General features: G+C 53.2%; 1 protein-coding gene across 2 annotated transcripts; it reads left to right on the top strand.

Moving 5' to 3' along the window:
• The first annotated feature begins 3,380 nt into the window (after positions 1 to 3,380).
• Positions 3,381 to 20,222, top strand: PRDX4 (peroxiredoxin 4). Of its 2 annotated transcripts, XM_032978472.2 has the most exons (8): positions 3,381 to 3,618; positions 5,073 to 5,190; positions 6,737 to 6,853; positions 10,826 to 10,948; positions 12,639 to 12,769; positions 13,556 to 13,590; positions 13,998 to 14,044; positions 17,769 to 20,222. In XM_032978472.2, exons 1-8 carry the CDS (start codon positions 3,444 to 3,446, stop codon positions 17,770 to 17,772), a joined length of 750 nt encoding a protein of 249 aa, XP_032834363.2. In that variant the 5' UTR covers positions 3,381 to 3,443; the 3' UTR covers positions 17,773 to 20,222. The 2 variants fall into 2 exon arrangements, with proteins under 2 accessions (XP_032834363.2, XP_032834362.2); XM_032978471.2 differs by lacking the exon at positions 13,998 to 14,044 and having other exon boundaries at positions 3,383 to 3,618.
• Positions 20,223 to 21,360: the final 1,138 nt, after the last annotated feature.

The raw sequence follows: 21,360 nt of genomic DNA, 5'->3' as shown, positions 1-21,360 counted from the left end.
ATGCATTGTCTTTGTTCTTTCGGTAAAGTCACGTAGAATGGAAATAAAATAATAAAAATAAAACAATATTTTTAATTTTATTGTTTTATTTTTCTGCCAAGGGCCATTTGGATATTTATGTAATATAAATAAAAAAATAAACAATATTTTTTATGTTTTATTTTTTATTGTTTTATTTCCATTCTACGTGGTGACTTTACCGAAAGACCCAAGAAGATGAATCCCTGCAGTCACGAAAGCTTTAAATCGAAATTTCGTATGATGATGCATTGTCTTTGAAACTGATTGGTCCACACCAGAGACAGCTTTCTTTTGAGCCTCGTCTCAATGCAGCAGCATCATCATCATGAACGACCAGAGCGTGTTGTTTGCATGTTCACCACAAGAACCGTGTGTGTGGTGAATGCAGTAAAATCATTCCTGGCAAAAGGTTTGTGTTTGGGGTCTTAGCATCTGAACACAACGTCTGTTGTATTGCCAGAAAGGGTGAGACCTATTATATTTTAATACTGACGAGAAAGAGCCCATTTCCTAATGACTGTTTTTTGTTACTCCAGCAAGAGCTTTATAGCTCAGCAGATTCTCTCCAAATGCACGCGACTTTCTGACATTCTGACATAAATGGCCGTGTCGAGTTCTGCCTCTTAACCTGAAGCCACCGGTCCCCACAAACAAAGATAAAGAGAAAGATCCCCCGTGGAGCCTGCAACAGGCTGGTGAGGCAAGTGCTGTTAGCGAGCAGCCTGTGAACACACAAAGTGGGAATCGACCGCTACATTACCGCTCTCCCCACACACACACGGTGACACACACACACGGTGACACACACACACGGTGACACACACACACGGTGACACACACACACGGTGACACACACACACGGTGATACACACACACACGGTGACACAGACACACGGTGACACAGACACACGGTGACACACACACACGGTGACACACACACACGGTGACACACACACACGGTGACACACACAACACAAAGATCCCCCGTGTAGTCTGCGACAGACTGTAGGGGCAAGTGCTGTTAGCGAGCAGCACCTATGAAGGCCGGCACGGCACACGAGGGGGTGGGTGGCCAGCACCACGCCCGGCGGCCTTTGTCTCCCCAGTGACAATGTTCACTACACACCGCTACACCAGGTAACTCATTTGAGGCTGAGTCGACCTAGGGGAGGCCCGGGACCGGTTCAGATAATCGTCACCAGTGGTGGCCATGAGCGGGAATCGAACCCGGTTCGCCGGGTTCGTAGCGCAGCGTTGCGCTAACCGCTACACTACAGCTCCCCACATACACACACGGTGACAACAACAACCACCATTCACCACTAAGTGGCGGTGACGTCACCACGACGCTTGTGCCAGGCTATGTGCACCTTGAGGCCACGTGAAGTGTCGAACGCCCGTGGGCAGGAGGTCACGGGGCAGACCCAGGTGCCACGGGTCGACTGAGTGAGATGACTACCAGTCATCGGCAAGTCCACTCTGCGCCACATCCTCCTGTACCACATCACTCCATCTCTTCTCTAGCTCGTGCCGCGCCCGTTTAGCCCCTTCGATCCGGCCGAACAAAAGCTGTTTCGGCATGCGGTGGCTGGGCATGCGGGCTACACGACCCAGCCATCGCAGCCTTGCCTACCGGAGGAGCTCACCGATGGGACTTAGTCCAGATCTTTCGAGAATTTGTGAGCTCCTCACACAATCCAGCCTGGTTAAACCCAGGATTGATCGTAGGCAGGCTAGCCTAAATGTTTCTAACCGGCGGAGATGTTCCATTAGGGGGGTCCACGTTTCGCAAGCGTAGAGAAGGGAGGGAATGACTGTGGCCGAGAAGACCCGAAGCTCCGTGCTGAGCAACAGACCAGGTAGCTTCCACACAGCGTTACGCAACCGATGAAAAGATATTGCCGCTCGACTGATTCGGAGTGAGACCTCTGCTGTTAAACTGGTGCCGGTCATGAGCACACTGCCCAGGTATGGGAAACTCTCCGCTCTCTCCACAACTGCCCCATCACCGATTGAGAGTTGTGGGGGTGGAGTGTCCGATGGTACAAAATACCCAGGCAGGTGCTTCGTTTTGGTGGGGCTGATGGTAAGGCCTCACCTCTCCTCTGAATCCTGCGGATGAGCAGCTATTACCAAATCATCAGCATACATAACGTGGTTGACCAATAGGGAGCCATCCCTTGACCGCACCCGGGCATCGATCAGTCTACCATTGTATTTGTACCAAATGGAGATTCCCCCGGTACAGCTACTGAAGGCTTCACGAACTACGTGGTCGAAATAGATGTTAATGTTGGAGCCAGAGGACATCCCTGTCGCACCCCAAGGTGTACATGGAATGGCTCTGACTACCGGCCACGTAGTTTTACCCGGGCCCGCTCACCATCATGAAGGTCCTTAATGAGCGTGAGCAGAGTGTCAGGGACTCCGAAATCACGAAGAACAACCCAGAGCCCAGGCCTACTGATGGTATTATAGGCCTTGACCAGGTTAATAAAGCAGAGATGTAGGTCTTGCTGGAATTCCCTACACCTCTGCTGTAGCAGACAGACAGAAAATATGGCATCTGTGCAGGACCGCCCGTTCCTGAAACCGCATTGGGGCTCCGCGAGCCTCTCCTCAGCGTGCCTGGCAAGGCGATGTTGAATAATCCTTGCCAGGACCTTTCCCGGCACACTGAGGAGTGAGATGCCCCTGTAGTTGTTACAGTCTGTGCGGTCTCCCTTCTTAAAGAGGGGGACCACCAGGACATCCTTCCAATCCTGCGGAACCCGTCCAGTGGTCCAGACTGTTGTTATGATGTCATATAGGGCAGTCTGTGCACAAACGCCACCCTCCCTCAGCATTTCGCTTGGGAGATCATCTCTGTCTGGTGCCTTTCCTGGTCTCAGACTCGCCTTCAGTACTTCCTCAACAGATGGCACCTCAGCCAGCCACCCACAGGGGGTGACTTCTACTTCCAATATTTGAGGCACCGCAGCCTCAGCAGGGTCATCCTCACTTTGTGCCACGATGTTTTCCTGGCTGAAGGATTCCCACTCCCCAGGACCTCACAGAAATGCTCAGCAAATCTGCAAAACTGTTCCTGGGGGTCGAAGATTGGATCACCGTTCTTTCCCCTAATTATGGTAATAGGTGTGGGCGTGTGGCGCTGCAGGTCACACACACACGGTGACACACACGGATGGGTCGGGTTCGTGGAGCTGCGCTAACCGCAACGCCACCGCTCCCCACTCGCCGCAACGATCCGATACCCCCACAAACAGCACGCCGCGATTCCCAACCACCCCCCCCCCACCCCCGTTGGACGCAACGCAAATCGACTCCGGGGAATCGCATCGCAATTACGCGGGACGTCGAATCGGAATCGCTGGTGACACGTATCTCACTCGCTGTTGTGTTGGGGAGTGTGGGGGACGGCAATGGCGCGTCTCTCGCTGCTGCTGCTGCCGCTGCTGCTGCTGGGCCTCTGTTCGACAAGCCGCGCCGAGGAGAAGCAGCGCGAGTGCCACTACATCGCGGGCGGGCACGTCTACCCGGGCGAGGCGGTCAGGGCTGCCGTGTCGGATCATTCGCTGCACCTGAGCAAGGCGAAAAGTGAGACACCCACCGCGCACCCCCTCACGCGCGCAGACCCTGCCGGGCGAGGCGCGCCCTACCCGGTAGAGCTGCGCAGGCAAGACCCGGGGGGGGGGGGGGGGGAGAAACCAGGCCTCGAATTTAACCTCTTGCAATTTCGCGGTTTAACGAGCAAGCTGATAGTTACGGGGCGACTCCGTGAGTTGTCGCGCCGAGTTCGTCTGCGCGAGTGGCTGATGCATCGATGCACTGACTTGGATGATGTTGCGGTATGAGATGATTTGCTTTGGTGAGATTTGAGATCGTATACCCACTACATTACTTGCCTGTACATGTAATGCATTACCTATACATGTAATGCATTACCTATACATGTAATGCATTACATGTATAGGTAATGCATTACATGTATAGGTAATGCATTACATGTATAGGTAATGCATTACCTGTATAGGTCATGTTGTGGGTTTACTCTCTAACACGTGAAGTGTCGAAGGCTCACTGACACGAGGTCACGTGACAGACCCAGCAGGTGCCACGGGTCGACTGAGATGACCGGCGGATGCACCACCACCAGCTGTACCTCCCTTGCTGTGCCAGGCTAGGTGCATGAGGTCACGGGACAGACCCAGCAAGTGCCACGGGTCGACTGACTGAGATGGTGGAGGAGGTGGTAGGGGTGGAGGTGGTAAGGGTGGAGGTGGTAGGGGTGGAGGTGGTAGGGGTGGAGGAGGTTGTAGGGGTGTAGGAGGAGGTGGTGGTGGAGGGGGTAGGAGGGGGTGGAGGAGGAGGTGGTGGAGGTGGTAGGGGTGGAGGAGGAGGTGGTGGTGGTGGTGGCGGTGGAGGCGGTAGCGGTGGAGGAGGAGGAGGTGGTAGGGGTGGAGGAGATGGTGGAGGAGGAGGTGGTAGGGGTGGAGGAGGTGGTAGGGGTGGAGGAGGTGGTAGGGGTGGAGGAGGTGGTAGGGGTGGAGGAGGTGGTAGGGGTGGAGGAGGTGGTAGGGGTGGAGGAGGTGGTAGGGGTGTAGGAGGAGGTGGTAGGGGTGGAGGAGGAGGTGGAGGAGGAGGTGGTAGGGGTGGAGGAGGTGGCAGTGGTGGAGGGGGTAGGAGGGGGTGGAGGAGGTGGCAGTGGTGGAGGTGGTAGGGGTGTAGGAGGAGGTGGCAGTGGTGGAGGGGGTAGGAGGGGGTGGGGGAGGTGGCGGTAGTCCGAGAAGCCGTTGACTTTTATTGACGCAGCCGCTGAGCTTCCCACGGCTGAGGTGAAACATCCTGCGTGGTTCTCAGCTGCTACGGCGACGATGGCGGCGATGGCGGCGGTTCTCTCCTGGTCGCTTTGCGTTCGGCGCTGTTCGCGCTGCGGTGGGCACAACGTTCACGGGGCACCACGAGTCGTGACCCCGTGACCCCTGTGCCCGTGACATCACCGTGTGACCGTGACCCCGTGCCGTGACCCCGTGACCCCGTCCCGCCCGCAGTCTCCAAGCCGGCCCCGCACTGGGAGGGCACGGCCGTGGTGGACGGCGCCTTCCGTGACCTCAAACTCTCAGAGTACCGCGGCAAATACCTCGTGTTCTTCTTCTACCCCCTCGACTTGTGAGACCGCCACCCACTGCCACCACCAGCCACTACCACCACCCACTACCACCATCTACTACCAACCACTACCACCATCTACTACCACCCACTACCACCCACTACCACCACCAGCCACTAACACCACCCACTACCACCACCTACTACCACCCACTACCACCCACTACCACCACCCACTACCACTCACTACCACCATCCACTACCACCACCCACTACCACCACCCACTACCACCACCCACTACCACCACCCACTACCACCACCCACTACCACCACCCACTACCACCACCTACTACCACCCACTACCACCCACTACCACCACCCACTACCACCACCACCACCCACTACCACCCACTACCACCACCCACTACCAACACCCACTACCACCCACTACCACCACCCACTACCACCCACTACCACCACCCACTACCACCACCCACTACCACCACTACCACCACCCACTTCCACCACCCACTAACACCCACTACCACCACCCACTACTACCACCCACCACCACCCACTACCACCACCCACTACCACCACCTACTGCCACCACCACCCACTACCACCCACTACCACCCACTATCACCACCACCCACTACCACCACTACCTCCACCCACTACCACCACTACCCACTACCACCACCCACTACCACCACCCACTACCACCACCCACTACCCACTACCACCACCCACTACCACCACCACCCACTGCCACCACCCACTACCACCCACTACCACCACCTACTACCAACCACTACTACCACCCACTAACACCACCACCCACTACCACCACCCACTAACACCACCACCCACTACCACCACCCACTAACACCACCACCCACTACCACCACCCACTATCACCACCCACTACCACCACCTACTACCACCCACTACCACCACCCACTACCACCACTACCACCACCCACTACCACCACCCACTACCACCACCCACTATCACCTTCCACTACCACCACTACCACCACCCACTACCACCCACTACCACCCACTACCACCCACTACCACCACCCACTACCATAACTACCACCACCACCCACTAGCACCACCTACTACCAACACCTTCACCGCACGCACAATCCCGGGGCAAAAAGGGCTCCTGGTTGTGCTGAAGATATTAATCTTGTGTTTCACTTCTACTCCCCCACCCCCCCGTGTCTCCCTCCCCCCGTGTCTCCCTCCCACCCCGTGTCTCTCTCCCCCCGTGTCTCCCCCCCATGTCTCCCTTCTACCGTGTCTCCCTCCTCCCCACGTGTCTCCTCCCCCCCATGTCTCCTTCCTCCCCCCCCCGTGTCTCCTTCCTCCCCCCCGTGTCTCCTTCCTCCCCACGTGTCTCCCTCCTCCCCACCGTGTCTCCCTCCTCCCCGTGTCTCCCTCCCCACTGTGTCTCCCTCCTCCCCACCGTGTCTCCCTCCTCCCCACCGTGTCTCCCTCCTCCCCGTGTCTCCCTCCCCACTGTGTCTCCCTCCTCCCCACCGTGTCTCCCTCCTCCTCACCGTGTCTCCCTCCTCCTCCTCCCCGTGCTTGCAGCACGTTCGTCTGCCCCACTGAGATCATCGCGTTCAGCGACCGCGTGGAGGAGTTCCGCGCCATCGGCACCGAGGTGGTGGCGGCGTCCGTGGACTCTCAGTTCACGCACCTCGCCTGGTACGGACCAATCACAGCGTCGCGGACATCGCCGCACGGCGTCTGCTATTAAATCATCACCGGGACCGGCAAACTCGTTTCTTTAGAACTGCTCATTGTTGTTGTTTAGTGTTGTTGTGGGAGTCAGCCTGCAGTGTGAATGGACTAGTGGCCACGGGAGGTAAGGACAGGGGAGTCAGCCTGCAGTGTGAGTGGACTGGTGGCCACGAGAGGTAATGACAGGGGAGTCAGCCTCCAGTGCGAGTGGACTGGTGGCCACGGGAGTTAATGACAGGGGAGTCAGCCTGCAGTGTGAGTGGACTGGTGGCCACGAGAGGTAATGACAGGGGAGTCAGCCTGCAGTGCGAGTGGACTAGTGGCTACGAGAGGTAATGACAGGGTAGTCAGCCTGCAGTGTGAGTGGACTGGTGGCCATGAGAGGTAATGACAGGGGAGTCAGCCTGCAGTGCGAGTGGACTAGTGGCTACGAGAGGTACTGACAGGGGAGTCAGCCTGCAGTGCGAGTGGACTAGTGGCTATGAGAGGTAATGACAGGGGAGTCAGCCTGCAGTGCGAATGGACTGGTGGCCACAGGAGGTAATGACAGGGGAGTCAGCCTGCAGTGTGAGTGGACTGGTGGCCACGGGAGGTAATGACAGGGGAGTCAGCCTCCAGTGCGAGTGGACTGGTGGCCACGGGAGGTAATGACAGGGGGAGTCAGCCTCCAGTGCGAGTGGACTGGTGGCCACGGGAGGTAATGACAGGGGAGTCAGCCTGCAGTGTGAGTGGACTGGTGGCCACGAGAGGTAATGACAGGGGAGTCAGCCTGCAGTGTGAGTGGACTGGTGGCCACGAGAGGTAATGACAGGGGAGTCAGCCTGCAGTGCGAGTGGACTAGTGGCTACGAGAGGTAATGGCAGGGGAGTCAGCCTGCAGTGCGAATGGACTGGTGGCTACGAGAATGATCGAGAAGGGAGCGTTGGCCAGGTGACGGAAGAGGATGGTGGAGTCTGCCGGCAGAGCGAGCGGTCTAGAGCCAGCGAGAAGGTTCGGGAATGGGGGCGTGACATCCATCGCTATATAAGGGAGTTGCGTGAGATACTTGGGGCTGTTGCAGTGGGGGTCTCCGCCTGTCAGTGTGAAAACGTGGCTCCAGTGCCAGATTATCCTAGTAGAAAATGTAGCAAATACTACGGGCCCCACACTTTCAAGGGCCCCGCGCTAAATGCTTTCAAGCTATCAATTCCGGTTCAGTGATTCTGCACTTGCTCTATTACTATAGTACTACACCGCCTTCAGCTTTTACGAACGACTGGGTGTTTAAGGTTAGCGAATTGTCGTATTATCCAGCTGTATAGCAAATGAAAAAGTACAATTACTTTATTGTGCAAGTAAAACATTTGTGTTTTAGTATTTATGTGGTTTTCTTTTTTATTTAGGGCCCCTTTATAACATCATGCTAGAGGCCCCACACTAGCTTCATCCGGCACGGCGTGGCACCTTAATAAAGAAAACCTTCCCAGGACAAATTTTGATTATAAGCTTTCGTGACTGCAGGAATTCATATTCTTGGTTCTTTCGGTAAAGTCACCACGTAGAAGGGAAACAATAAAATAATAAAAATATAAAACAATAAAATTCTCACGACGTTTCGACTGCAACACAAGCAATCATCATCAGGTGTGAAAACCACAGCAAGAAAATTTGAAAAAAGTGGCTTTTTTTTTCATCCGTTATTTTCGTCTCCCCCCTCCTCTTTTCCGAACATAGATGGACTCGTCCATCTGAATAACTGCCAAATCGCTCTCCGTGGTGCTAACGTTAAAAAAATAACGCCACTTTTTTCAAATTTTCTTGCTGTGGTTTTCACACCTGATGATGATTGCTTGTGTTGCAGTCAAAACGTCGTGAGAATTTTATTGTTTTATGTTTTTATTATTTTATTGTTGCCCTTCTACGTGACTTTACCGAAAGAACCAAGAATATGTATACTTCCCAGGACAGTTGCGTCAAAGTCGTTTCTACACGTGCACACGTCCGTGATGCAGAACGCACATTTGAATGTACATGCGATGTGCCAGCCTCCATCCGTCCCTGCACCCCACAAACCCTCCGCCCCTCTCCCCTGTGAACTCCTACAGCCAAACTCCTCCCCCCCCCTTCCCACCCCCCCTCCCGTGCCTATATATTTAGTATAGATTTATAGTCTTGGTTCTTTCGGTAAAGTCCCGTGAGAATTTTATTGTTTTATATTTTTATTATTTTATTGTTTCCCTTCTACGTGGTGACTTTACCGAAAGAACCAAGAATATGAATCCCTGCAGTCACGCAAGCTTTAAATCAAAATTGATAGATTTATACTTAAAATTTCGATCTGTATTGTATTATGATTGTTATTCTTGATCAAACATCGAAATGGAATTTTTTGCACTTTTTGTACGCAGCATGGACGGGTGGTGCTTTTGCTGTCGGATTTTATTGTTTACGTACGTGGTGATGTTTAGATTTGTGTACAATGAATTTTAGGTGTATCTTGTAATTTCATTGTTTGTTGCGGTTGAACCCACATCAAGAGCCGAATGGCTCGCAGGCTAAATCCTAATAAATTAAACTGAAACTGAAAAACTAACAGCAGATCATTTTTCTCACCTGAAGACGGACGCTTGTGTTGCGACCCAAACGTCGTGTTTTATTTTATTATTGTTTTTATCCACGTGATGTACAGGGTGCTTCACAACAAACGTTAACACTCACATGGGACTATCGTTTTTAATGGGGAAAGAACGGACAACAATACGACTGCACCGTGACACAATAACGAATGTTCACGAGGCTATCCACATATCCAAACACAGAGACAATTTCAACCGAGAAGATGAATTCTGGCTTAGCAATCATTGGAAGGATCTGATAAACCATTTCGCGTCTTAATTGATGTGATTCCGGACATACAGTACCCTGGTGTCTACAAACTAAGTTGCCTCTGTGGTAGTAGTTACATTGGAGAAACCAAACGACATGTCTCAGACCGCATTCGTGAACACAAAGCAGACCTTAAACACGGTAGGACCAACACCTCGGCCGTGGCAGATCACTGTTATAATTCAGTAGGCTCACATGACATTGACTTTTCCAAGACAGAGGTTCTTTGTAAGCCATCTGGCTACCATGAGAGATTCGTTCATGAGGCTATCCACATATACAAGCACAGAGACAATTTCAACCGAGAAGATTAATTCTGGCTTAGCAATCATTGGAAGGATTTGATGAACCATTTCAGGTCTTAATTGATTGCTCACGCTTACGGTGGCTTTCAGACCGCATCCATTATTTTCGTCTCCCCCCTCCTCTTTTCCGAACATAAATGGACTCGTCCATCTGAACAAACTGCCAAAATCGCTCTCCGTGGTGCTAACGTTAAAAAAAACCCGCCACTTTTTTCAAATGTTCTTGCTGTGGTTTTCACACCTGATGACGATTGCTCATGTTGCAGTCGAAATGTCGTGATAATTTAATTGTTTTATATATTTTGATTTAAAGCTTTCGTGACTGCAGTAATTCATATTCTTAGCTCTTTCGGTAAACGTCGTGAGAATTTTTATTGTTTTATATATATTATTATTTTATTGTTTCCCTTCAACGTGACTTTACCGAAAGAGCTAAGAATATGTTTTATATTTTTTAATTATTTTATTGTCTCCCTTCTACGTGGTGACTTTACCGAAAGAACCAAGAATATAACAAATGTAACGTTAATAGCTTCAAAGCGTCGTTGAGTCTCTCCCGCCCATTCGCCGTCTCTGGAGCCCGGAGGAGACACATTCCTCGTGGCGTCGATTGCAAATTCTCAGAAGCGTTAAAACATGTTTTTGTTTGAAGCGCCTTGGGCATCAAACGTGGTTCAACACACCGCTTCTGTCAACGTGCGCTTGACCGCCCGGGGTGACCGCTCGGCCGTTGTACTGCACTCCCTCGGCTCCTCCTTCCCCGCAGGATCAACACGCCCAGGAAACAGGGAGGCCTGGGCCCGCTCAAAATCCCACTGCTGTCTGACCTGACGCACCAGATCTCCAAAGACTACGGCGTCTACCTGGAGGATCACGGACACACGCTCAGGTGGGGTGGTGGCAGCAGCAGCAGCAGCATCGGTAGTAGTAGTAGCATCGGTAGTAGTTGTAGCAGTAGTAGTTGTAGCAGTAGCAGCAGTTGTAGTAGTAGTAGCAGCAGTAGCAGCAGTTGTAGTAGCAGTTCTAGTAGCAGTAGTAGCAGCTGTAGCAGCAGCAGCAGTAGTAGTAGCAGCAGTAGTAGTAGCAGCAGTTGTAGTAGTAGTAGTAGCAGTAGTAGCAGCAGTAGTAGCAGTAGTTGTAGTAGCAGTAGTAGCAGTAGCAGGAGTAGCAGCAGTAGTAGCAGTAGTTGTAGTAGCAGCAGCAGGAGTAGCAGCAGTAGTAGCAGCAGTAGTTGTAGTAGTAGCAGCAGGAGTAGCAGCAGTAGTAGTAGCAGTAGTTGTAGTAGCAGCAGCAGGAGTAGCAGCAGTAGTAGCAGCAGTAGTTGTAGTAGTAGCAGTAGTCGTAGTAGCAGTAGTTGGAGTAGCAGTAGCAGCAGCAGTAGTTGTAGTAGTAGCAGTAGTTGTTGTAGTAGTAGCAGTAGTAGCAGTAGTTGTAGCAGCAGGAGTAGCAGCAGTTGTAGTAGTAGCAGTAGCAGCAGTAGTAGCAGCAGTAGTAGTAGTAGCAGCAGTAGTAGTAGTAGTAGCAGCAGTAGTAGTAGTAGCAGCAGTAGTCGTAGTAGCAGCAGTAGTTTTAGTTGTAGCAGTAGTTGTAGTAGCAGCAGTAGTAGCAGTAGCAGCAGTAGTTGTAGTAGTAGCAGTAGTAGGAGTACCAGCAGTAGTAGCAGTAGTAGCAGTAGTCGTAGTAGCAGTAGTTGTAGTAGCAGCAGCAGGAGTAGCAGCAGTAGTAGCAGCAGTAGTTGTAGTAGTTGTAGTAGCAGTAGTAGCAGCAGTAGTAGTAGCAGTAGTTGTAGTAGCAGTAGTTGTAGTAGCAACAGCAGGAGTAGCAGCAGTAGTTGTAGTAGCAGCAGCAGGAGTAGCAGCAGTAGCTGTAGTAGCAGCAGTAGTTGTAGTAGCAAGAGTAGCAGCAGGAGCAGTGTGCTGCGCTACGAACCCGGCGACCTGAGTTCAATTCCCGTTCACAGCCACCAACACCAGTGACGATTATCTGAATCGTTTCTGGGCCTCCCCTAGGTCGACTCAGCCTCAAATGAGTACGTGGTGTAGCGGTGTGTAGTGAACATCGCCACTGGGGAGACAAAGGCGGCCGGGCGTGGTGCTGGCCACCCACCCCCTCGTGTGCCGTGCCTGCCTTCATAGGTGCTGCTCGCTAACAGCACTTGCCCCTACAGTCTGTTAAGGCTATATGGGGGATCTTTGTCTTTATCTTTGTGTGTGTGTGCCTGTGTGTGTCTGTGTGTGTGTTCCTGTGTGTGTGTGTCTGTGTGTCTGCGTGTGTGTGTCTGCGTGTGTGTGTCTGCGTGTGTGTGTCTGCGTGTGTGGGTGTGTCTGTGTGTGTGTCTGTGTGTGTGTCTGTGTATGTGTGTATGTATGTGTGTTCCTGTGTGTGTGTCTGTGTGTGTGTGTCTGTGTGTGTATGTGTGTGTCTGTGTGTCTGTGTGTGTGTGTCTGTGTGTGTCTGTGTGTGTGTCTCTGTGTGTGTGTCTGTGTGTTTGTGTCTGTGTGTGTCTGTGTGTCTGTGTGTGTCTGCGTGTGTGTCTGCGTGTGTGTCTGTGTGTGTCTGTGTGTGTGTGGCGTGAGCAGGGGACTGTTCATTATCGATGCCAAGGGCATCCTGCGCCAGATCACGATGAACGACCTCCCAGTGGGGCGCAGCGTCGATGAGACTCTGCGCCTCGTGCAGGCCTTCCAGTACACGGACACGCACGGGGAGGGTGAGGCTCGCACGCACGCAGAGACACGCACGCAGACACACGCAGAGACACGCACGCAGAGACACGCCCGCAGAGACACGTACACAGAGACACGCACGTAGAGACACGCACGCAGAGACACGCACGCAGAGACACGCACGCAGAGACACGCACGCAGAGACACGCACGCAGAGACGCATGCAGAGACACGCAGAGGCACGCACGCAGAGACAGGCACACACACAGAGACACACAGAGACACGCACACACACAGAGACATGCATGCACACAGAGACGCACGCACACAGAGACACGCACGCACACAGAGACACACAGAGGATCACAGAGACAAGCAGAGACACACAGAGACACGCGCACACACACAGAGGCACGCAGAGACGCACACACACAGAGGCACGCAGAGACACGCACATACACAGAGACACACAGAGACACGCAGAGACACGCACGCACACAGAGACACATAGAGACACACAGAGACACGCAGAGACACGCACACACACAGAGACACGCAGAGACACGCAGAGACACGCACACACACAGAGGCACGCAGAGACACGCACACACACAGAGACACGCAGAGACACGCACACACACAGAGACATGCACCCACACAGAGACACGCATGCACACAGAGACACGCACGCACACAGAGACACGCACACACACAGAGACACGCAGAGACAAGCACAGGGAAGGTGAGACTCGCACGCAGAGACTGAGAGTGTGTGTGTGTGTGGACGCGCGTTGTGTAACCCATCCCCACTCCGTCTCTGTCTCTCTCAGTTTGTCCTGCCGGGTGGAAGCCAGGAGCAGAAACGGTGAGTCCACCACCCCCACGTGTCTCTCCGTCACACCCCCTCGTGTTTCTCTCTACCCATCTCTCTCTGTCTCAAGTACACACACGCACACTACATACACCCTGCACACTACATACACCCTGCACACACACTACACACACTACACACACACTACACACACTACACACACGACACACACACTACACAAGTGTACACACACACTACATACACACTACACACACACTACACACACTACACACACACTACACACACACTACACTACACACACTACACCCTCTGAGTGTGTTGCGTCTGTGTGCGTCCGTAGCCCAATTCATAGTTAGCAGCTGCTGCTCTATCTAACAGCACTTGCCCCAAAAGTCCGTTAAGGTTATCCAGGGGATCTTTGTCTTTGTGTGTCCACGCAGATTAACCCAGAGGAGGCCATGAGGCAGTGGTGGCCCCATCACGAGCTGTGAGTCGTCGCTAGGACGAGGAGTCTCACAGCCCAAGAGATTGGCCACTTTGGGCTGAGATCGAACAATAGCTCTGTCTCCTATCTCTAACACTGTCTCCTATCTATATCACTGTCTCCTATCTCTATCACTGTCTCCTATCTATATCACTGTCTCCTATCTCTATCACTGTCTCCTGTCTCTATCATTGTCTCCTATTTCTATCACTGTCCCCTATCTCTATCACTGTCTCCTATCTCTGTCTCCTATCTCTAACACTGTCTCCTATCTCTAACACTGTCTCCTATCTCTATCACTGTCTCCTATCTATATCACTGTCTCCTATCTCTATCACTGTCTCCTGTCTCTGTCTCCTATCTATATCACTGTCTCCTATCTATATCACTGTCTCCTATCTCTATCACTGTCTCCTATCTATATCACTGTCTCCTATCTCTATCACTGTCTCCTGTCTCTATCATTGTCTCCTATCTCTATCACTGTCCCCTATCTCTATCACTGTCTCCTATCTCTGTCTCCTATCTCTAACACTGTCTCCTATCTCTAACACTGTCTCCTATCTCTATCACTGTCTCCTATCTCTAACACTGTCACCTATCTCTAACACTGTCTCCTATCTCTAACACTGTCTCCTATCTCTAACACTGTCACCTATCTCTAACACTGCCTCCTATCTCTATCACTGTCTCCTGTCTCTATCACTGTCTCCTATCTCTATCACTGTCTCCTATCTCTAACACTGTCTCCTATCTCTATCACTGTCTCCTATCTCTATCACTGTCTCCTATCTCTAACACTGTCTCCTATCTCTATCACTGTCTCCTATCTCTATCACTGTCTCTTATCTCTAACACTGTCTCCTATCTCTATCACTGTCTCCTATCTCTATCACTGTCTCCTGTCTCTATCACTGTCTCCTATCTCTATCAGTCTCCTATCTCTATCACTGTCTCCTATCTCTATCACTGTCTCCTATCTCTATCACTGTCTCCTATCTCTATCACTGTCTCCTGTCTCTATCACTGTCTCCTATCTCTATCACTGTCTCCTATCTCTAACACTGTCTCCTATCTCTATCACTGTCTCCTATCTCTATCACTGTCTCCTATCTCTAACACTGTCTCCTATCTCTATCACTGTCTCCTATCTCTATCACTGTCTCCTATCTCTAACACTGTCTCCTATCTCTATCACTGTCTCCTATCTCTATCACTGTCTCCTGTCTCTATCACTGTCTCCTATCTCTATCAGTCTCCTATCTCTATCACTGTCTCCTATCTCTATCACTGTCTCCTATCTCTATCACTGTCTCCTGTCTCTATTACTGTCTCCTATCTCTATCACTGTCTGCTATCTCTATCACTGTCTCTATCACTGTCTCCTATCTCTATCACTGTCTCTTATCTCTATCACTGTCTCCTATCTCTGTCTCCTATCTCTAACACTGTCTCATGTCTCTATCACTGTCTCCTATCTCTATCACTGTCTCCTATCTCTATCACTGTCTCCTATCTCTATCACTGTCTCCTGTCTCTATCACTGTCTCCTATCTCTATCACTGTCTCCTATCTCTAACACTGTCTCTATCACTGTCTCCTATCTCTATCACTGTCTCCTATCTCTATCACTGTCTCCTATCTCTAACACTGTCTCCTATCTCTATCACTGTCTCCTATCTCTATCACTGTCTCTTGTCTCTATCACTGTCTCCTGTCTCTATCACTGTCTCCTATCTCTATCACTGTCTCCTATCTCTATCACTGTCTCCTGTCTCTATCACTGTCTCCTATCTCTATCACTGTCTCCTATCTCTAACACTGTCTCTATCACTGTCTCCTATCTCTATCACTGTCTCCTATCTCTATCACTGTCTCCTATCTCTAACACTGTCTCCTATCTCTATCACTGTCTCCTATCTCTATCACTCTCTCCTATCTCTATCACTGTCTCCTATCTCTATCACTGTCTCCTATCTCTATCACTGTCTCCTATCTCTATCACTGTCTCCTATCTCTATCACTGTCTCTTATCTCTATCACTGTCTCCTATCTCTGTCTCCTATCTCTATCACTGTCTCCTATCTCTATCACTGTCTCCTATCTCTGTCTCCTATCACTGTCTCCTATCTCTATCACTGTCTCCTATCTCTATCACTGTCTCCTATCTCTATCACTGTCTCCTATCTCTATCACTGTCTCCTATCTCTATCACTGTCTCCTATCTCTATCACTGTCTCCTATCTCTATCACTGTCTCCTATCTCTATCACTGTCTCCTATCTCTGTCTCCTATCTCTATCACTGTCTCCTATCTCTGTCTCCTATCACTGTCTCCTATCTCTATCACTGTCTCCTATCTCTATCACTGTCTCCTATCTCTATCACTGTCTCCTATCTCTATCACTGTCTCCTATCTCTAACACTGTCTCCTATCTCTATCACTGTCTCCTATCTCTATCACTGTCTCCTATCTCTATCACTGTCTCCTATCTCTATCACTGTCTCCTATCTCTATCACTGTCTCCTGTCTCTATCACTGTCTCCTGTCTCTATCACTGTCTCCTGTCTCTATCACTGACATGTGTACGCCTACATGTGTACGCCTACATGTGTACGCCTACATGTGTACGCCTACATGTGTACACCTACATGTGTACGTCTACATGTGTACACCTACATGTGTACGTCTACATGTGTACGCCTACATGTGTACGCCTACATGTGTAGGTCTGCATGTGTAGGTCTGCATGTGTAGGTCTGCATGTGTAGGTCTGCATGTGTACGTCTACATGTGTACGCCTACATGTGTACGTCTACATGTGTACGTCACTCACAGCACTTTCCCCAGCAGTCTGTTAAGGCTACACGGGGTGGTGATGACACGTTACATTGAACCGTCATGTTTCTCTGTGTCTCTGTGTCTCTCTCTGTCTCTGTGTCTCTGTGTGTCTCTGTGTGTCTCTGTGTGGCTCTGTCTCTGTGTCTCTCTGTGTCTTTGTCTCTGTGTGTCTCTGTGTGTCTCTGTGGCTCTCTGTGGCTCTGTCTCTGTGTCTCTCTGTCTCTGTGTCTCCCTGTGTGTCTCTGTGTCTCTCTGTGTGTCTCTGTCTCTCTGTCTCTCTGTGTCTTTGTCTCACTGTGTCTCCGTCTCTCTGTGTCTCTGTCTCTCTGTGTCTCTGTGTATCTGTGTCTCTGTGTATCTGTGTCTCTGTCTCTCTGTGTCTCTGTCTCTCTGTGTCTCTGTGTCTCTCTCTGTCTGTCTCTCTGTGTCTCTGTCTCTTTCTGTGTCTCTGTCTGTCTCTTTCTGTGTCTCTGTGTCTCTGTCTCTCTGTGTCTCTCTGTGTCTCTGTGTCTCTCTGTGTCTCTCTCTCTGTCTGTCTCTCCTGTCTGTCTCTCTGTCTCTGTGTCTCTCTGTGTCTCTGTCTCTCTTTCACTCCGTGTCTCTCTGTGTCTCTGTGTCTCTCTCTCTGTCTGTCTCTCCTGTCTGTCTCTCTGTCTCTGTGTCTCTCTGTGTCTCTGTCTCTCTTTCACTCCGTGTCTCTCTGTGTCTCTGTGTCTCTCTCTCTGTCTGTCTCTCTCTGTCTCTGTGGCTCTGTCTCTCTATCTGTCTCTCTGTGTCTCTGTCTCTCTGTGTCTCTGTCTCTCTGTCTGTCTCTCTGTCTCTCTGTGTCTCTGTCTCTTTTTCACTCCGTGTCTCTTTCACTCCGTGTCTCTGTCTCTCTGCGCAGATAATCCCCGACCCGTCAGGCAAGCTCAAGTACTTTGACAACCTCCACTGATCTCCGCTCCTCTCGAGGAGAAGAAGAGGAAGATCGCCTTTCCGCACGGACGCACCGCACCACCACACCGCCACTACACCACCGCACCACTGCACCACACCGCAACACCGCACGCTCGTGAAGTTGCAGCAGCAGCTGTCGCTAGCAGTGAGACGGCGACACTCGCCAATACCCCCAATACCGGCTGTGCCATTACTCTGCGAGCGGTGGGGCTCCTGTGTGACTCTCCTCCTAGACCCCCTCCACCCCCTCCACCCCCTCCACCCCCTCCACCACCACCTCCAGCAGCAAGGTCTCGGTTTGCGTGCGGTTATTTGTGTTAATTTGTGTCAATTGTTCGTGTTAATTTTCACTAATTTAGTGATGCTGCTGCAACCCGTGACTCTCCCCGTGACTCCCCCCGTGACTCTCCCCCCGTGTCTCTCCCCCCGTGTCTCTCCCCCCGTGTCTCTCCCCCCGTGTCTCTCCCCCCGTGACTCTCCCCCCGTGACTCTCCCCGTGTCTCTCCCCCCGTGTCTCTCCCCCCGTGTCTCTCCCCCCGTGTCTCTCCCCCCGTGTCTCTCCCCCCGTGACTCTCCCCGTGACTCTCCCCGTGACTCTCCCCCTGTGTCTCTCCCCCTGTGTCTCTCCCCCTGTGTCTCTCCCCCTGTGTCTCTCCCCCTGTGTCTCTCCCCCCAAGTCTCCCCCCGTGTCCCTCCCCGTGTCTCTCCCCGTGTCTCTCCCCGTGACTCTCCCCGTGACTCTCCCCGTGACTCTCCCCGCGACTCCCCCCGTGTCGCTCCCCGTGACTCTCCTCGTGACTCTTCCCCCGTGTCTCTCCCCGTGTCTCTCCCCGTGACTCTCCCCGTGTCTCTCCCCGTGACTCTCCCCGTGTCTCTCCCCGTGACTCTCCCCGTGACTCCCCCCGTGTCTCCCTCCGTGTCTCTCCCCGTGACTCTCCCCGTGACTCTCCCCGTGTCTCTCCCCGTGACTCTCCCCGTGTCTCCCCGTGACTCTCCCCGTGACTCCCCCCGTGTCTCTCCCCGTGACTCTCCCCGTGTCTCTCCCCGTGACTCTCCCCGTGTCTCTCTCCGTGTCTCTCCCCGTGACTCTCCCCGTGACTCCCCGTGTCTCTCCCCGTGACTCTCCCCGTGTCTCTCCTCGTGACTCTCCCCGTGACTCCCCCCGTGTCGCTCCCCGTGACTCTCCTCGTGACTCTCCCCGTGACTCCCCCCGTGTCGCTCCCCGTGTCTCTCCCCGTGACTCCCCCCGTGTCGCTCCCCGTGACTCTCCCCGTGTCTCTCCCCGTGACTCTCCCCGTGACTCCCCCCGTGTCTCTCCCCGTGACTCCCCGTGTCTCTCCCCGTGACTCTCCCCGTGTCTCTCTCCGTGTCTCTCCCCGTGACTCTCCCCGTGACTCTCCCCGTGTCTCCCCCCGTGACTCTCCCCGTGACTCTCCCCGTGTCTCTCCCCCCGTGTCTCTGTCCGTGACTCCCCCCGTGTCTCTCCCCCCGTGTCTCCCCCCGTGACTCCCCCTGTGACTCTCCCCGTTACTCTCCCTGTGTCTCTCCCCCCGTGTCTCTGTCCGTGACTCCCCCCGTGTCTCTCCCCGTGACTCTCCCCGTGTCTCTCCCCGTGACTCTCCCCGTGTCTCTCCCCCCGTGTCTCTCCCCGTGACTCTCCCCGTGTCTCTCCCCCCGTGACTCTCCCCCCGTGACTCTCCCCGTGCCTCTCCCCGTGTCTCTCCCCGTGTCTCTCCCCCCGTGACTCTCCCCGTGACTCTCCCCGTGACTCTCCCCGTGACTCTCCCCGTGTCTCTCCCCGTGACTCCCCGTGTCTCTCCCCGTGACTCTCCTCGTGACTCTCCCCCCGTGACTCTCCTCGTGACTCTCCCCGTGTCTCTCCCCGTGTCTCTCCCCCCGTGTCTCTCCCCCCGTGACTCTCCCCGTGACTCTCCCCGTGTCTCTCCCCCCGTGTCTCTGTCCGTGACTCCCCCCGTGTCTCTCCCCGTGTCTCTCCCCGTGTCTCTCCCCCCGTGACTCTCCCCGTGACTCTCCCCGTGTCTCTCCCCGTGAACGTGTTGAGCTGCTGCTGCGGCTGCTGCTGTTGTGCTTGGCAGTGACGCACAATTACAGACGACAACGATAACGACAACAACAACAGCAGCAGCAGCAGCAGCTCGACACATCTCGTGTGGGTCAACGACAACTCGCGACCATCGCAGGCCTCGGCCCGCCACTTGAGAGCCGCTCTCCGAGTGACTTCCTACGGCCGCGGCGGTCACCGCGGCCGTCTGGAACGCTCTGCATTCCTATGTCGGGAAGCCACTGAGCGAGGCTACGCCACTTTTTCATCGTCAGTTTAACGCGTGGGAGGCTTCCGCGACCAATATCATTCATAATAAAGGTCTTTTTTTGGGCTGGATCGCGTTGTTTATAAATGTGTCGTAACCCTCCACAAGCCGACACGGCCAATCGGCAAAAGAAGTGTCACGTTGACAAAGGACAAAAATAGTTAACAAATAGTTCACGACTGGATTGACAAACTCGGTTTGTTTAGAACCGCTCGGCGTTGTTGTCGTTGTTGTAATCACCCCCCCCGTGCCTCCGATTATCCGCGTGCGGTGGCGCGTGAGAAGTCCCACGTTGTGCCACCACTCAAGTGAGCATGCCCACGGCAGTCTAAGCCACATCGGTGGTCGCCGTCAGCCGGGGCGAGCGGCGGCGGCGGCAGCGGCGGCAACGATGGCCACGCCACGGGGGGGGCCCGGTATGGCCAGCGCCGCTCCCGGCCGCCTTTGTCTCCCCAGTGGCGATGTTTGCCGGGTGGCAAGTGGCCGGGTGTTGCTGCCGGCCACCCGCCCCCTCGCATGCCGCCGTGCCGGGCCTCCCTAGGCGCTGACGGCGCTCGGCCCCAACCGGGCCGTGGGAGATTGTGGGAGATTGTGGGAGATTGTGCCACTGTGGAAGATTGTGGGAGATTGTGCCCCTGTGGGAGATTGTAGGAGATTGTGCCACTGTGGGAGATTGTGGGAGATTGTGCCACTGTGGGAGATTGTGCCCTTGTGGGAGATTGTGCCCCTGTGGGAGATTGTGGGAGATTGTAGGAGATTGTGCCACTGTGGGAGATTGTGGGAGATTGTGCCACTGTGGGAGATTGTGGAAGATTGTGGGAGATTGTGCCACTGTGGGAGATTGTGCCACTGTGGGAGATTGTGCGAGATTGTGCCCCTGTGGGAGATTGTGCCCATGTGGGAGATTGTGGGAGATTGTGCCCCTGTGGGAGATTGTGGGAGATTGTGCCCCTGTGGGAGATTGTGGGAGACTGTGCCACTGTGGGAGATTGTGCCACTGTGGGAGATTGTGCCACTGTGGGAGATTGTGCCCCTGTGGGAGATTGTGGGAGACTGTGGGAGATTGTGGGAGATTGTGCCACTGTGGGAGATTGTGCGAGATTGTTGGAGATTGTGCCCCTGTGGGAGATTGTGGGAGATTGTGCCCCTGTGGGAGATTGTGCCCCTGTGGGAGATTGTGGGAGACTGTGGGAGATTGTGGGAGATTGT

The sequence above is a fragment of the Petromyzon marinus genome, chromosome 66, assembly GCF_048934315.1.
Source record: "Petromyzon marinus isolate PM22_M1 ecotype Great Lakes invasive population chromosome 66, UKy_Petmar_22M1.pri1.0, whole genome shotgun sequence".
Classification (NCBI taxonomy): Eukaryota; Metazoa; Chordata; class Hyperoartia; order Petromyzontiformes; family Petromyzontidae; genus Petromyzon; species Petromyzon marinus.
The sequence above is the reverse complement of the archived record's forward strand: the minus strand, read 5'-3'. Positions and strand labels throughout refer to the sequence as shown.

Excerpts from the sequence above, each read along its gene's own strand:
- PRDX4 (XM_032978472.2), top strand. The coding sequence starts at position 3,444 with ATGGCGCGTCTCTCGCTGCTGCTGCTGCCGCTGCTGCTGCTGGGCCTC. Across the intron at positions 3,619-5,072 it reads GCACCTGAGCAAGGCGAAAA|TCTCCAAGCCGGCCCCGCAC; the intron begins GTGAGACACCCA and ends TCCCGCCCGCAG. Across the intron at positions 13,591-13,997 it reads GGAAGCCAGGAGCAGAAACG|ATTAACCCAGAGGAGGCCAT; the intron begins GTGAGTCCACCA and ends GTGTCCACGCAG.